Here is a 17,847-nt window from a genome sequence, read left to right on the forward strand (position 1 = left end):
GATACAAAAATCTACATGAAAGTTCCAGAATGACTTACATTGACTGGTTCAAATAGTTCCAAACCACAAAACACTTTCTCGATTAGATTGAGGAGATCACTCTACGTATTGAAACAATCCGAGCATATGTGGTATAATCGTCTGATTGAATATTTGACAAGTCAGGGTTATGTGAACAACGAACTATGCCCATGCGTGTTCATCAAGAAGTCACATTCCAGATTTGTGATCGTTGCAATTTATGTCGACGACATGAACCTCATAAGAACTTCGGCAGAGCTTGAGGAAATTACCGTTCACTTGAAATCGGAATTTGAGATAAAGATCTTGGGAAAACTCGATATTGTCTCGGCCTAGAGATCGAGCATTGTTCGGATGGAATCCTAGTACATTAATCGAACAACACCTAAAAGGTGTTGCGACATTTTAGTGAGGATAAAACGAAGTCTTCGAGTACTCCTATGGTCGTTCGAACTTTAAATGCTAAACGAGATCCCTTTCGTCCTAAGGAGAATGAGGAAGAGATTTTGGGGCCTGAAGTTCCATATCTAAGTACAATTGGTATTTTATTGTACTTGACTCAATATACTAGACCCGACATCTCTTTCATTGTTAATCTAGATACAACAATACACCTACACGCAGACACTAGAATGGTGTTGAAGAAATTTTCCGCTATCTCAAAGGCACGACAGATTTGGGCTTGTTCTACACCCATGAATCCTCGAGAGGAGCCACCACCCCCTCAATCCTCAGGTTGATTCTTGCCTCGTTGGTTTTGCAGATGCTGGTTATCTGTCTGACCCACACAGGGCACATTCTCCAACGGGCTATGTTTTTACCATTGGAGACACCGCAATATCTTGGAGGTCTACCAAGCAAAAACTAATTGCAACTTCTTCAAACCATGCTAAGATTCTCGCTTGAATGAAGCCTGACATGAGTGTTTTTGGTTGAGGGCAGTCATGGAACATATTCGAAGCACTAGTAGTCTTGCTACTGTCGTTGACCTTCCTACGATCTTTGAAGACACTGCAACATGTATCGATTAGTTAAAGAATGGATACATCAAGGGAGACAACACCAAGCAATAGCGCCGAAGTTCTTTTATTCTCACCAGCAATAACATCATTAGACCATTGAAGTCAAGCAAATATGTTCCCAAAACAACCTGGCTGATCTCTTCACCAAGTCATTGCCCAAGTCTACTTTTCAGAAGCTTGTCCAAGGAATCGATATGCTTAAATTATCTGAGTTGAATTGCTTGTAGTTATCTTATTTGGAAGTTATGTCTAACTCAAGAGGAGTATCGTGAAGCATACTCACTTGATCTTAATGTACTCTTTTTCCTACGATTAGAAACATTTTTCCCACTGGGTTTTTGCTACCTAATGAGGTTTTGATGAGACATCCATCCTAGGATGATCATACTCCGTTGAGTTCACTACTTTTGTCCTATATGACATTTGTTTTAGACATTATGCATACTTCTCACTTTTCTCCTTAGTCTATGAGTTTTCAATTGTCTTAGGTTTTACCATAGCGAGGTTTTGTGAGTTTTACAACCAATGCATACTTTCTTTAATTTAAGACTCGCATTCACCTGTTATGTCGACGACTTCATCAATTGTTCTACCTTATCTGCTGAAGACCTGATGCGAGGTTTTGTTTGAGTATTTACACACTCTAGGGGAAATGTTGCAGTCCTATTAGATTAGGAATGTGATTGTATAAATTCTAGTGTAGGCTAGGGATATCTTGGGATATTCCCTTTAGTATATATTATCCTATTAGAGTTGTAATCCTATTAGGGTAAGGATTTAACATATCCTACTACTATAAATTAAGGATTTAACCTATCCTACTACTATAAATAAAGGCAAAATAGGGTGATAAAACACACACATCAGAATTACATCTCTCTTCTCTCTCTCTTGCCGCCAGCCCTTTCCTTCTCTAGTCCTAAATACAATTAAGTAAATTAGGCCTACAACAATATATATTTCTTTTCTTTTTTTTTATTTGTGACAAAAATATATTTATTACGGGCATTGGTTGTGTTCAATTAGTAATCCACAACGGCATAGCATGTGGTGTTAGTTCCTAATTTATCTTGGACACAATCTTTGGTTATATCGCATTTGACAACGGGCATTGTTTGTGATAAAAACTAAGGTTTTTTACCACATCAATATTTTTCCTTGAGTTTTCTTGGACTCACTTCAAAAAATTAACAATTGGTTCAACAGAAAACGAAGAAACTTTTTTCCTAGCTAATTTTGAAAGAACAAAATTGAAAAAGGCAAAGAACTTTCTAGAAAACTATCAAGAAATATGAGAACAAAATCAAAACAAACATACATCTATATATAAAGCCAACAGGGCTTTTGAACAGTGGTTTTTGAGGTCACATGCTGCACAAAAAAATATTGGACAGAAATGCATCTAAGACAAAAAACTTCAAAAGTAGCTCAAAATAACACATCAAATGTGGCAGGGGTATTTTCGTCATATAAACAGTGATAAACAATATTTTTAATATTTAACTATTTACTGCACAATGATAAACAATGTTTTTAATATTTAACTTTTTCCTGTATAGTGTTTTTTGTATATATAATTAGTACCTCACAATGGGCTAGCAATAATGTGATTCAATCAGTTGTTTATTAAGTATTATTTTATCTATTTTTAAACACGTTAAAACATCTTAAGAGGAGTGTAGTGCCGGTTATAAAAAAAAGTCTTTCGCATAATCATAATAATGTGATTCAATTAGTGGTCAAATGATTGCTTTTTGTTTATTTGAACACACGATGTTATCTATACTAGGGGGAGGGGATGGGCTGAATCTCACAATGAGCTAGCAATAATGTGATTCAATCAGTTATTTATTAAATATTATTTTCTCTATTTTTAAACACGTTCAAAACATCTTAAAAGAAGTGTACCGCTGGTGATAAAAAAAAGTTTTTCGCACGCACACAATAATGTGATTCAATCAGTTGTTTATTAAATATTATTTTTTCTATTTTAGGTGCGTAGTGCCGGTTATAAAAAAAGCATTTCAATTAGTTCAAATATTTGACTTTTTTTTTTGTCATAAAAAAAAATTATGAAAGCAATTTACGCATATAAATACATTTAAAACGTGTAAATCGTGTATAACATGCTATAATTCAAAAAATATCTTCTGCACGTACATGCTTAACGAAGTATATAAAAAAGGAGCAAACGGCCAGGCAAAAGGAAAGAAAAGGAAAATGCACTAACCGTTGTTACTCTGCTATCTTTTTGTGTATCTAATTTGGTAATTTGAATTTTGATTTAAACTCTAATCTATTGCCACATGTGTGGCAGAGATGAATTGTAATGATGATGGGCTATTGTCTTAGGGAGCTGTCCTATGCACCAGGAACAATTATCCAAAAGGGAATATCAGAAAATCTTTTCATGAAAAACTTCAGCTGCTCTGTTTCTTTTCTTCTCTGCTTTCTTTCAGATATTCTTCTTTCTATCATCTTTATATATTGCTTGATAAACATGGCAGATGTTCTAATCCCAACATGGTATTTCTTTTCTGAAAGGTTTCCTCTCATTAAGCATGTTGTTTATCTACCTATGACACATGATATTTCAATCTATCTTTACCATATCTTTGTGTTTTTGTTGGGTTTCATTTACGTCTTAGGTTAAATGTATTTATTTGATTGTACCATTTTTTTTTTTATCTACTTCTGTCACAGGTTATTGTTGTGTTTGCCAACGTGATCTATCTTCCTTTATTACAAAATTTATTGGGAAATGCCCTAAAGTAAGACAATTTTTTAATCTTAGGACAAAAATAAGACAAACTAAAGGTCATGCACAACATGTACAAAACCGAAATTACTTAAATACCCACATATAAATGAATTATTCCTCACTTTCTCTCCCACTTTTTCTGAGTTCTCTCTTTCTCTACTCTCTTTCCCTTCCTCTCTCTCTTCTCACTTTTTTCTCTCTATACTCCCTCTCATTTCCTCAGATCTCTGAGCTCCGATTTCATAGAGATAGAAGTCCAAAGAAAGGCGAGAAGAGTGAGCTGGGTTTTGAGTTCACTTCATACCTTTGATTTTGAACAAATGGATGCAAGAGAGAAGTGAGAAGAGTGAGCTAAGTTTTGTACCATATTTTTTGTTTTGGTCAAAAAGTTCTATTTTTTTCCTGCAATTGAAGCTTCGGCAGGCATCGTAAGGTAGGGGTGTTTAGTACCAAGTTCCTTCATCAATGATTTATGAAATAAATTGGTTGTTTGTAAGATGAATTAATACTTATTAGTTAAATTAGGGTTTGTGTTTCATGTTGGGGAGTATGGGTTGTGGAATAAATTTCAAGTTTTGACGTGCTACAAGACTGGGATGAAACAAATTTTTATTAAAGTGTTCAATTGCAGAAATTTGTGAAATTTTTTCCTTAATGTGCATGTGGTGTGCATGTGGTGTGCATATGGTGTGCATGGCTACATCTTAATATGAGAAGCGGGAAGGTTCACTAGTTATGATGCACGTATGTTGTGCCTCAGAATTTAGTGAGTATGACCGCAACCTAGTTGGACTCGGCGACAAACAAAATTAACAAAAAACGTAGATGACGTTAAGGGTCATGTGCATATACTATACATTTTATGTGCATGTGGTGTGCATATAGTGTATTATGTGTAGATGGTGCGTATTCACATTTTTTATACTCTTCGCATTAACGTAGTTTACTACTTTGATTCAGAGGCAAACCCTGCAAATACGAAAAAAGTGAAAGAGTACGTGAAACAATTTCTTTTGATCCAGTTGGGTTTTTTCATGCCCATTCAAATTGCAATTTTTTCAAATCCTTGAAATATTTGAATCCAATTAAATTTGATACCAAATTCAAATTAATGAATCTTCGATTCTTCATGTAAAGTTTAGGGCCATTTATCTGATTGAATCATTTTTCTGATTTCAAAGATAGAGCTGTGAGCTATGGATTTTTGGGTTGAGCTCAAATCTATGTGCATGTCCTATGCATGTCGTGTACATACAATGTATGAGCGAGGCTTAATACCAAGAGAACGAACGAGTACACGAAACAATTTCGTCCATATCCTTCTCTCTTCATACTTTCCACTCTAATTTCTCTCTTTTCCCTCAAATTTATCTCTTCTCCAAAAGGCAATTGACCTTTAATACGTTTTTTTTTTTCATGTAATTACAGCAAAAGCCAAACCTTATTTTAGTGCTTGTAAATTTGGATCGAGAGAGGGAGAAGACAGAAGAAATGAAAACCCACATATAAATCAAAGAAACGATAAAAAATAAAAAATAAAAAATGAAGGATTTGGGTCTCCTCCAAAAAACACCAAACCAATCACTTCAACTCCAAAAATCCATCAATCAAAAAGCAAAATTAAGTAAACCCAATTCATAAAACCTACGAATGCAAAGGTAAAAATCGAAGAAGATGAGTGGGTTAGAAAGAGAGAGAGCTCTTGTGCATATTGGAAATGTAGAGAAAGAGAGGAGAAAGGGGGGGGGGGAGAGAGAGAGAGAGAGAGAGAGAGAGAGAGAGAGAGAGAGAGAGAGAAAGAGAAAGAGAAAGAGAGAGCTTGGATGAAGAAGATGAGTGGGTTAGAGAGAGCTCTTGGATGAAGAAGATGGGTGGGTTAGGGTTCTTTGAACTAGAATTGGGGAGAGAGATTTTCGCTCTCTCCTCACTATTACTTTTTCTACAAAATGAGAAATGAGAGCTTAAATTTTTAGATAAACCATTTATATGGGAGAGTAATCTGGTCATTTCAAGATGTAGGAAAAATCTTATTTCTGTCCCAAGATTAAAAAATTGTCATATTTATAGGTATTTCCCGATTTTATTTTTCACCTTTAGAGTAGGCAAATAGTAGGTTTTTTGTGTTCTCCCTGTAACGTAGGTATATTATACATGTATTTTAACCCTAAGATGGAGGTATCATATTTTCTTTCAATTTCATCGTTTTCTATTACCTTGTACAACACAATATATGAATATGATGATTCAACCAGTTGAGAATCTTCCTGTAACTATGAGCGGTACTACCCCTTCTTCTTCATCTCATCATGCGTAAGTACATCCTATATCTAGCTTCTTAGCTGCTTTTCTATACTTGACACTACTCCTGCTTTTGGTTATGAACAAGTATTTTTTTAGGTTTATAGTTTTGATACTAGGCTTGCTTTTCTAATCATATATTTATAATATTGCACAAGCTGAGTTCGATATAGTTTCTCCTTAAATTATTATTATAAAAAAAAAAAGGAAAGAGAGTTTGAAACTATTACAATGATTTTGAGGAAGGGAGTTTTGAAATTATTACAATATTTAGGGGAGGGGAGTTTCAAAACCATTACAGTAATTTAAGGGAGAGGGAGTTTCAAACCCGGGATACAACAACCTATTCAATATAATCTAACTCAACATAATAAAGAAAAATAATAACGAGTAAAACTAATACCCCAAACCTAAACTGTGGTAAAAGTTACTTAAGGAAGCTCATCAGTTTGTTCTTCGGGTTCTGTTGCGAAACGTCGGATGATCATATTCAGATAGTCTTCCAATTTACCAAATGTATGAACAACTAATGCAAATGCGCTTTCATACAACGTTTTGAGGTATTCGCTGGCGTACTCAGCTACAACCTTCACAAACCAACCAACCCAAAAGAATCCGGCGACTTTCCCTAAACCTGGCACAAGGATTACCACTTCTAAAATCAAGGCAAGAGTTCCAAAGAGGAGGCTAATCTTATTGATCATTGATTCTGCCAAATCCGAATTAGGGTGATCTTGCACGTGGAGTATTCTAGAGGCAATTATTAATCCGCCATAAGCAATTAGCGCAACAATAAGGGACACCATAGCCGGATAGTCTGTGTCAAATAGAGACTCATTTCTAGCTCCTTGCTTCAGTGAGAGGAAACCGCCTAGCATGGCGATGAAGGAACATATATATTTATGCACCTTTCCAAAACGTTCTTCACTTCTGCTGTTATATATATATATATATATATATATATATATATATATATATATATATATATATATAATGAGAAAATTAAATAGAATTGCATTAATGAATTATCTACAATATATAACTAATAAGAAAATGCTAGAGATACCATATTTTTGTTGTGTACTAATATGATATGGCAAGTGATATGTACATATCACATCAATTAATGAATTTATCTCTTTATATATATATATATTTAATGAGAAAATTAAATAGAATTGCATTGATGAATTATCTACAATATATAACTAATAAGAAAATGCTAGAGACCATATTTTTGTTGTGTACTAATATGATATGACAAGTGATGTGTACATACCACGTCAATTAATGAATTTATCTTATTGAACGTTGGTTATATACATCGATATATATATATATATATATATATATATATTAATCGAACCGATATATCATCTAAAATCAACTAATTAAGAACATATGATATATCTATAAATTAATCAAGTCATTATATCATCTAAAATCAACTAATTGAGAACGTATGATATACCTATAAATTAATCAAGCCAATATATCATATGAAATCAACTGATTAAGTAGGTAGGTTGTAACTGAGTACCTAGCTAGCTGCTATTTTCTTCAATGTTCGTTAACAATGAATCGATCTAGAGTTCTAGACATCCAACGCTCTTAATTTCTCAAAAAATGCCTAGACTTATAAAGAGCTGAGTTGTACAGATTAATTGCTAATTAATGAGTTCTTTTTGGTCCCCCATCATTTGCCCCAAATAAAAGGCAAAATAAAAAAGGCAAGCAGAGTATACACTTACCCTTCTATTTCTGTATGTAGAGGGACACTAACAGCAACGTCTGGGACCCGATCCATCTGATTATATATGACACTTCTGTACAGAGGAACACAAAAACAAAATTCATATCGAAGACTCGTCACACCTTCACACACACAGACGCAAGAGCTCTGTTTTCTCTTTTCGAAAACCGAGAGCTCTGTTTTTTGCTTTGTTTTGTTTAAGGACTCCAAAACAGATTTGCAACGAAGAATATGGCCAATTGCAGCCATCAAGGTTAAGACAGTACTTAAGATGGCAAGCAGATATTCAAATGGTACCATAACGGTCCGGCGGTGAGTGCGATTTGAGCTACGCACAAAATGAAAGCACAAAAAAAAAAGGCACTTACTTTTGTGGGCAGGCAAGGGTAGAAGAAGGGAAGGAGCGTGGATGTCGTCTTCAAATGCAAATTAATGAACCAGAAACATGATTTTGCGAGTGAAAAAGTGCAGCTGGGCTCTGCGGGAATGTTGCGCAGAAGAGAAGACTGTCTCTGATTATATTTATACCGGTGTAGGAATAAGATTGGTCACTTTCTTCGAACATGCAAAACAAAGATAGAAAGCGACTTTGTTGGCTTTTGATACAGTATACTGAAGGCGACTTTTTGTATGAATGTTTACTGAAAGCGACTTATTGGGGAAAAGGATCCTGGATTATTTTTCTAGAGATGTTGGGATCTCATGATCATGGTTGTTCATCGTATATTGTACGGTCATTTTTTATTTAGTATTATTTATATTTAATTTTAAATTTTGAAATAATTTCTGATTTCATAATGTACGATGAACCGTTATAATCACAGGATCTCCAAAAAAAAGATTCAACGACTATCATTTTTCTTTTTTTGATGGACATAATTGGTTTTGAGACCGTTCGCCGGATCCCTTTCCTTTTTTTGGGTGGACTTAATTGCTTTTGAGACCGTATATTGAAAGCAACTTAGTGAGGTATTTGGTTTGCTGGTCATGGACTAATTTGGTTTCGAGACCCTGAAAGCGACATTTTTGCCCCTTTACTTTGTTTATTTTGGTCCAAATCACTTATTTGGTTTTGAGACTCTGAAGGCGTCATTGTCGCCGTTTTACTCTCCACTGGCTATTTTGGTCATAGACTTATTTGGTTTCTAGATTGTATAATCGAATATTGTTTTGACAGTACTGTTCACTAAAAGTAATGCAGCAGTTTTGTTGAAAACAAATCGGTCGAAGTGTATCGTGTGTGCTATTTAGAACTACAGTCTAATTGTATTACTTTTTATCTGTAAGTGAGAGGTTTTAGATTCAATTCTTGCCAAAAGTGAATGTGAACCATATTATTACTAACTTATTGTGAGGCTAAGCACATCATTTCCCTTTAGTGTCGGTAAAATTGTTTGTTTAAAGAAGAAAAAAACATGGGCAGTAAAGTAAATTCACACACACTAAATTTTACAATTTTTTTTCAAAGCCTCACCCAAAAAGATCTTAACATCCTCTAATTTTGAAAAATAAAATAATAAAAAAAAAAAACTTCTCTCCCCAATCCACATGCACTTTTTTCTTCCTTTCTCCTTCCTATTTTAAAATAAAAATAAAAATTATTTTCACACACAAAATGTGGGGCATATGCTTGTTAATATTAATAGAACTTTGGTCGTCCACTAAAATTCTAAAAAATTACTATTCTAATCCTTTAATTAAAACTAAATACAAATAAAATTTATGGGCAATTTAGTAATTACATGAACATGAATTTTACTGTTTTTTTTTATGTTAACCTCGTATGGTCATGTAATATTAACAGGCCCTGAAAACTGCTTAACATTGTCTCCTGAAAAAATGCTAGAAATCCGGACGCCTGCGCAGCGTATAAGCCGTCTTCCCTTCATTCTCTTCCTGAGAGCCATAGAATAAGAATGTGGCATCTCCAGCAAGTTGCTGCATTGGAAACATTGGCAAAGTAGTTAGCACACACAAATATGAATAAGAGTGCGGAGTCTTTAGAAATACGGATGATAACTGATGGTACCATTTGATACGCCTCGATCCCGATGTCCAAAGGACAAAAGGATGGTCACGTGCTGGCTGACATCCGAAGATGACGTAAGCCATTTAATGAATGTATACGCTGAGAACATGCATATAATTTTTTGCGCACCACGCAAGCCAGCACTGTTTACCCTGATGTTTGGAGGATATCGAGGTCGAGCTGTCACCTGTAGTCCACAAGACCGTCGTCAACTGCATTAAGAGCAGACTTCAGCACCCGCGCGAATTGCAGTCGGGCTGTGTTTAGCATTTCTTTGACACCATTTAGCAGTTTCTTAAAAAGAGCCACATTTTTTTTTTTTTTTTTGTAACATAAAAAGAGCCACTTTGGATTGGAGCCTGTTATTTAGTGGCATGTGTGGATGAAGAGGAGCCGATGAGAGTTGATGAGAAAAGCGGGTATGAAGGTCGTTACACACGCAATATGTGCGTGCCAATTGCTGGTTTGTAAATTAGATCAAGCGTCCCTAATAATAAATACATAGGTACATTAACATCTAAATAAGGCCAAATCAGATAAATGGTTCTCGTAATTATTTGAAAAATAAACTCTTGTGGTAAAAAATGCGGATTTAAACCCGTGTAGTGTAATGTAGTCGGTTAACAAATTTAGTTCAAAAGTAATTTTTCCGTTAAATATCAGTTAAATGTACAAGTAAAATTGTACTTTGACGTGATGTTGTGAAAAACAATATTTAGCATACTTGAACAATCGTTTTGGCTTTAACAAAGACTCTGCACTGTGCTCATCGGGGGTTCGAAATGGGTACCATTACCATAGTTAGTGCAGATGTTGGATGAACACTAAGATGTCATTTTTTTTATTGGAAAGTTGAAGACAAAAGTCGTAGGTTTCCAAAAGTTTGTAAGAAACTTTGATTAAAACACAATCATTATTATCAATTGAACTGCGATTGAATCACAAGATTGAAAATAAAAAAATAGGCAGAAAAAAGGTAACATCCCGTGGACAAAACATTATAAAATATCATAACACAATTCAGATGATGTTTCAGAAGACATAAAGATCGTCAAAACACGGATGAAGTTCCGGGTGGAAAAGAAAAGATTGCCAAACCAACTAAAATTAACAAAACAAAAAACATGTTTCCCTCATAACATATTGCAACCTCGCATTCAACTAAATAGAATTGGAACCTAAAATTATAGAAAATGCTAGTGCCCGCGCGGTTCTAAGAAATCCGTAGCTCATGGGGTTACCACAATCCGGCCTGCAACTTGGTCAAGATCGCGTTGCCCGTTAGATGTGATTCTCCTCCCCCTGTCACAAGTTCAAAAGTAAAAATGCTCGGTCAGAGGCGAGGAAACAAAACAAGCCAATGCTGCCCAACAAAATCTTAACAGTTTATAGATGATATATCAACCACATCACTCACCCCTTTGGGTCAACATCAACGATGTTCAATTTCTGTAACTGTTGGAGAATGTGTCGGGCAATAGCACCACTGCTCTCACAGAAATGTGGTGGACGACTTCCATTCCTCTGGCTTCCACCATAAATCCTACGGAAGGCACCTACACCAAGTCCTCCCCTCAAGTAGATCTTCCTTGCCATGGAGGCTGCACATTATTGAAAGTCACATCGTCAATACCACAAACAACGAACAATTTGGGAAACGTAAACAAATAAGTACAACGGCATAATCAAAAGCGAAAGAATGCTCACCAGCTCTGACATAGTACCAGTCAGGATCATAAGGAGCCAACTCCTTGAATCTTCCAGTCTTAACGATATCAGTCCATGGAGGAAGCTCAACCTGCTCACAAACATCAAAAGTTCAAAACCAAATGGACTCATAAACACGGTATGGAAATGACATAATGAATAAGAAAAACACAGAAAATTACACCCTCGAAATAAGTTCAAAATCCTAAATGAACTTGACTAGAGAAAAATTCTACAATTGTACACAATATTAACAGAGCAGCTTGCTAAACATAACTTCATCAAAATCATCCAGAACAGCACAATCTACTTCGAGATCTTATTACTTCCGGGCTTATAACACGACAACCACCATCAAATTTTCAAGTAAACAACATATACGAAAAAGTGAGGGAAAAAAAAACCACGACAACCATAAGCAAGGCAAGATTCAATCAAATATGTACAATCCAATAAGGCAAATTAGATACTTCATAACAAGTTGTAATTGCATTCACCACGGCATATTAACTAAACATAAATCAGCTACAATTTCAACAAAATAATGTAAATTTCCAAGCTTTCTTAAATGTTTCTAGAAAAATGGTTAATTACAAGCAACAGAAGCAAAAGGGGCATCATTTTCCGAGTGTTTTCTATAATTTTCCTCCATTTTCTCGGAATCCAAACAAGGTGTTTAAAAGACAAAACACAAGTCAGCTACAATTTCAACAAACTAGTGTAAAGGTTCAAACTTTTTTAAATTTTTATAAAAATAAAAAAATAAAAAAATAAAAAAATAAATAAACAATAACGAACATCGAAGGCAAAAGGGATCGCTTTCTAAGAAATTTTTATCGATTTTCCATCATTTTCTCGGAATCCAAACAGGGGGTTTAGTAGGAATACCTTTCCAGATCGCTTCAGATGGGCGGCGTAAGCCTTGACAAATTCGTGAGGGGAAACATCCTTCACAGTTTTCGCAGTCGCCATTGCTGGAAATCAGAGAGAAGCAAATTAAAGCGCCTCTGAGCTGATGAGATATGAGACTGAGGAGGCTGACGAAGAAGATGGCTCTCGCTCTCGCTCTAGGGTTTCTCGTTCTGCTTTCGCAATTTATTTATAGCTCTTTCTTTCTGTCGATTTGGGCCCTTTTTTAGACCCGACTGCCGAGTTTGACCAGAAATAATGGGCCTCGGATAAGGGCCCAATTTGTTCTGTTTCACAGCCCAAAGCAAGCATAGAAACGACGTCGTAAAAGGTGTTTCGTCCCTTACTTGAACAGCTGAGCCTCTGCAATCGCAGTTCGCACTTCTTTGCCGTATTTCGTTTCCCCCAAACCGAAACCCTAGAAGGCCTCTTACTGAGACAGCCATGGCGATGAAGCACCTTCTTACTACCCTAGCTCGCCGCCGGCCCCATAGACCGCCGTCTGCTCTCACCGCAGCCGTCCGATCCCAATCGACCTCACCCGCCGTCGCTACGTCACCTTCATCCCCATCCCTCCCCTCCCCTCCTCCACCAACCGCCATGATCTACGATCGATTGGCCGAGGGCGTCAAATCGAAGATCAAAAGGCTCGAGAACCCGGACCCGAGGTTCCTTAAGTACGGGTCGCCCCACCCGAGTCTCACGGACCACAGCCACATCCTCACCGCACCCGAGACACGTGTCACCACACTCCCCAACGGCCTTCGGGTGGCCACCGAGTCGAACCTCGCGTCTAAGACCGCCACTGTTGGAGTCTGGATCGACGCCGGGTCAAGGTTCGAAGACGACGAGACCAACGGCACTGCGCATTTCCTGGAGCACATGATCTTCAAGGGGACGGAGCAGAGGACGGCCCGTGATCTGGAGGAGGAGGTCGAGAACATGGGAGGTCACTTGAATGCGTACACATCGAGGGAGCAGACCACGTACTATGCCAAGGTGCTCGATTCCGATGTGCCGAAGGCCCTTTCGATTTTGGCTGATATCTTGCAGAACTCCAAGTTCGATGAGGACCGGATTTTGCGCGAGCGCGATGTGATTTTGAGGGAAATGGAGGAGGTAATCTCGTAAAAACTAAAACTTTTAGAAAATTGAGGTATTGGGGTTGTTTGGATTTTCGGGGATTAGTGATTTTCAATGTTGCCTGCTATGGATGTGAAAATTTTAAATGTTCAATAGCATTCAAAGTAACTTGATTTATATGAAATTTGTGAACTTTAATGAGAAAATGTTCCTGGATATATGCATTGATTAGATACACTCTTCTAGACTTGAACCGGACATTTCGCAGTAGCTTGTGAACAATTACATATTTACTCTTATTTTGTGACTTGTATGAAAAACTTTGATAGGGATCCCGAAAACTGTTAAAGTTGAGGTTGCTTGTAATGGAAATGTACACTATCCAAGATTGGTTCATAATGCTTTTGAATAAATGTTCATATCATCGCCTTGGTACTGCAGGTCGAGAAACAACCCGAAGAAGTCATTTTTGACCATCTTCATGCAACTGCATTCCAGTACTCTCCTCTAGCCAGAACTATTCTTGGACCTGCTAACAACATTAAGACCATCTCCAAAGAGCATCTTCAGAACTATATCAAAACACATTACACTGCTCCCAGAATGGTAATTTAATATTTATGAATTTTTGTTTAAAATTTTTGTTTGTACTATATAGGAAAGCATGGAAGTGGTGTTGTCATTGCCCTTTGGTATTACTTTACACGACACATTGATAATCAGGAGTTTGTTTCCAGAAGTTGACTGTCCTGTGCTTAACTTGTTCTATTTTAGGTTATTGCTGCTTCAGGAGCTATCAAGCATGAAGATCTTGTTGGGTCAGTTAAGGGTTTGTTCACAAAACTCTCAGGAGATCCTACCACTGCCGGTCAGTTGGTTGCGAAAGAACCTTCATTTTTTACCGGTTCTGAGGTAATGCATGTATCCTCTTATTTAACTTTTTTCTTGTACTTAATGTTTTTGCTTTCTCTTATAATTTATACATTTCTATTGATGTTGTGAAAATCAGGTCAGAATTGTGGATGATGACTTGCCTTTGGCACATTTTGCGGTTGCGTTCAGTGGTGCATCTTGGACTGATCCCGACTCTATTCCTCTAATGGTCATGCAAGCGATGCTGGGTTCATGGAATAAAAATGCTGGTGGTGGAAAGCACATGGGGTGAGCAATTTACATGGTTTTCAATTTCTGTGGGTTGAATACTTGATATCAACTCTGAGTTTATATTTTTGAAGATCATGCAATGTTTAACTTTGGTTGCTTTGTTGTAAACAGTTCAGAACTGGCACAGAGGGTTGCCATTAATGACATAGCAGAAAGCTATATGTCTTTCAACACCAACTATAAGGATACTGGCTTATTCGGTGTTTTTGCTACTGCTCCGGTGAGATTGTCTTTTGTGATATGAATCTTAGTTGTTTTCACTGGTTATTTCTTTTCAACCCAAATTTTTTACTTGGGCTTAATTCTTCTGTTGAACACCAAGGAGTTGTCGACTTTGGAAGTAGTTATTGTATTTTAATTTGGAAATTTGGGGAACTACCGAGGAAGATTAGTCTTATTTTTAGTTCGAGTGGAATTAGGTGGAGCCGAAGGATGAAACTACTGGACAATCACCTAACCAATTATTTCTTCTCCTCTTGTTCTTTATCTCTATCTTTCTTTCCCCCTCCCTCTCCCTCCCCCTTTATTGTGATAAACAATTGTATATGTTTATTTATGCATTACCAACTAGTTACTCATACTAATTTACTTCTACAACTCATATTGTGTTTTGTTTTAATTGCAGGCGGATTGCTTAGATGATTTGGCCTATGCAATCATGTATGAGGTCACCAAGTTAGTTTATCGAGTTTCAGAAGCTGATGTTATTCGTGCTCGTAATCAGGTAGCACTTGATTTCTAACTCTGCTTCACTTCTAGATTCATGCTTTCTTAAGCAATTATGCATGTTTTAATTTGTATTTTTTTTGGCGGTGCCCAATATAAAAATGGTAAAACAGTTATGTTCTCCTTTGGTCATTGCATGTTTCTGAACATACCACTATATATAAGTTGACCCACTTATCATTGTTTCTTTTCTGGCAGTTGAAATCTTCGCTGCTCCTGTATTTGGATGGGACAAGTGCCGTAGCTGAAGATATTGGGCGTCAGGTACTTTTTTCTTCCCATATAGAAACACTGTTGAGAGCAATCAGCTTCGAACAATTGGAGTTGCTAATTTGATCTAGTTACCTAGACCTGGGATGATTCCCCAAGCTTATTTGTAGTCTTTATTACATTTAATTGGAATTGGTATATGTTTGCTGGCTGAGTTTAATTGCGGTAATTGAAAATCGGTACCTAGTGTTGATCGTTATTGCCTAGTTCTAGTGACAATGTAAGAGTAGACTACAAGAACTAATGTCTGTACTGGAAGCTGATTCTGTCCCTGTTGTTTTTTGACACTGCTTTTGCAGTTACTTACATATGGTCGAAGAATCCCCTTACCCGAGCTGTTTGCTAGAATTGATTCTGTTGATGCAAGCACCATCAAACGTGTTGCCAACCGATTCATCTATGACAGGGTATGAGTACAATCTGTTACCTAACTTGTCATAATTTATAATACATAAAGAGTATTCTCTCAACCTCGTAGATCATGTAACCAAACCCTCATACTTGTGATTGTTTGTTGCTGTCGGCAGGATATCACAATTGCAGCCATGGGTCCGATTACAAAATTGCCCGACTACAACTGGTTCAGACGCCGCACCTATTGGAACAGATACTAAGCTCCTAGTTTCTCTTTGCCTTAATTATTTCATAATTGTCCTTCACGATCGATTTGGTCTTGGAATATTTTATCGCTTTTATGCGATTTAGTTACCGGCCGCGGAGAGAGAGGTATTGAAGGCTGGTATATTTCTTCCCTCACACCCACCCACAAATATGTTGTAGGTTCTCTCACTGTTTTGTAACACTTGCATTTTCTTCAATAAGCATCAACGACGATGACGACGACTGCGAATGTGAATGTGATTTGCTAGACAGATTTTCGAAATGCGTTTCTACTGAGCTCTCTCGGCAATTTGTGAATAAACTTGCCAAGTTATTTGGTTTACCTGCATTCATTATTTCACCAATTTTGGTGTGCAAATTAAATAGTCGACTTGGTAGCTCAACCGTCGCCTGAACTCATGCCTACTGCCTTTTTAAATGTTTTGGAGGTCGAAATTCTTACTCTCGAATTGGGAATTTTTGTTTGGATAGTTCCACGCGCGGACAAGAATAGCTTCTCCTGCCTTGTCAAAGCCGTCGTAATTTACCATCAAACAAGTCTAAAGCTTTTTGGCATGGCTGCCTTTAAAAGGCTTTGCCTTCCAACTCTTTGAACTATTACTCTAGTTGAAGTTAATCTTCTGAATTATTTTCATCAACTTTGCTGTCAAATACTACGACAACTTTATTTCAAGAGGGAATCAGGTGCTAGACTCATGTTGGCATTTGATGGTAAAGTAAATGAAATTTAATCGATGGCGAGGGGATGGCTAGCTAATTTCAAATAGTTTAAGGGGTTAATATACCACAAATAATAATTCGGAGGGTCAAATAACTATTACTACTTAAATTCAAAATGTGATGTATATAGTCATGCATTTGATTATATCCATTTATAAACTACTATTCTAATCTATAGGGAAATAAAGATTTGAACTTGAGTTTATGGGGTGGACTTAACAAACTTGTCTAATCACATTTGTCTTGTAAAGCCTTGTTTGGTACAAAGGATTATATTGGATTGCTTCTGTTACATTTTACTCAATGCAAATGCCACAAACTCCCATTTTGATACTATTATCATTTTTAATTTTATTAGACTTATAATTCCAAACTAATTAATTGAAACGAACTGAAACCAAGGTTGTTTTTATGATGTAGGTTTAATCATATCATATCTTATTAAGCCCTAATGAAAAATATCCAAAAAAGGATAGTCATGAATTCATAAATGGGAAAGATTAAAAGTTAAAAAGAAACCAAGGGCCCTCAGTTGAAGAGATTTTTTAGTATGTTGAGAATACGGCATGTTACACCTAATGTCATAATACAAGTAGTTAGACACTTAAAAAATATTTTAACCACTTATATTATAACATTTAACGTATAAGATCGTGTTTTCGGCACACTAAAAATTTCACTAAAGTCGTCCACACAACCATTTGCAGTTGGAGTTGGAAGGAAACCCAAACACAATGTCAATGCGTATCAATACTGTCAATGT

General features: G+C 36.5%; 2 protein-coding genes across 2 annotated transcripts; one reads left to right on the forward strand and one right to left on the reverse strand.

The window, feature by feature from the left end:
* Positions 1–10,871: 10,871 nt before the first annotated feature.
* On the reverse strand, positions 10,872–12,674 carry LOC137749367 (small ribosomal subunit protein eS19x). Its single transcript, XM_068489462.2, has 4 exons — positions 12,480–12,674; positions 11,592–11,682; positions 11,302–11,485; positions 10,872–11,186 (listed from the first exon to the last, which is right to left on the reverse strand). Exons 1-4 carry the CDS (start codon positions 12,561–12,563, stop codon positions 11,114–11,116), a joined length of 432 nt encoding a protein of 143 aa, XP_068345563.1. The 5' UTR covers positions 12,564–12,674; the 3' UTR covers positions 10,872–11,113.
* A 156-nt stretch (positions 12,675–12,830) lies between these two features.
* Positions 12,831–16,626, forward strand: LOC137707807 (putative mitochondrial-processing peptidase subunit beta, mitochondrial). The gene is made up of 9 exons (XM_068446723.2): positions 12,831–13,619; positions 14,025–14,189; positions 14,358–14,495; positions 14,593–14,744; positions 14,859–14,967; positions 15,373–15,471; positions 15,672–15,737; positions 16,043–16,150; positions 16,271–16,626. Exons 1-9 carry the CDS (start codon positions 12,945–12,947, stop codon positions 16,355–16,357), a joined length of 1,599 nt encoding a protein of 532 aa, XP_068302824.2. The 5' UTR covers positions 12,831–12,944; the 3' UTR covers positions 16,358–16,626.
* Positions 16,627–17,847: the final 1,221 nt, after the last annotated feature.

The sequence above is a fragment of the Pyrus communis genome, chromosome 17 (assembly GCF_041283825.1).
Source record: "Pyrus communis isolate YQ-2024b chromosome 17, ASM4128382v1, whole genome shotgun sequence".
Taxonomy (NCBI): Eukaryota; Viridiplantae; Streptophyta; class Magnoliopsida; order Rosales; family Rosaceae; genus Pyrus; species Pyrus communis.

Excerpts from the sequence above, each read along its gene's own strand:
- LOC137707807 (XM_068446723.2), top strand. The coding sequence starts at position 12,945 with ATGGCGATGAAGCACCTTCTTACTACCCTAGCTCGCCGCCGGCCCCAT. Across the intron at positions 14,190-14,357 it reads ATTACACTGCTCCCAGAATG|GTTATTGCTGCTTCAGGAGC; the intron begins GTAATTTAATAT and ends GTTCTATTTTAG. Across the intron at positions 16,151-16,270 it reads ACCGATTCATCTATGACAGG|GATATCACAATTGCAGCCAT; the intron begins GTATGAGTACAA and ends TGCTGTCGGCAG.
- LOC137749367 (XM_068489462.2), bottom strand. The coding sequence starts at position 12,563 with ATGGCGACTGCGAAAACTGTGAAGGATGTTTCCCCTCACGAATTTGTC. Across the intron at positions 11,683-12,479 it reads ATCTGAAGCGATCTGGAAAG|GTTGAGCTTCCTCCATGGAC; the intron begins GTATTCCTACTA and ends GTTTGTGAGCAG. Across the intron at positions 11,187-11,301 it reads GTTGATGTTGACCCAAAGGG|GGGGAGGAGAATCACATCTA; the intron begins GTGAGTGATGTG and ends AACTTGTGACAG.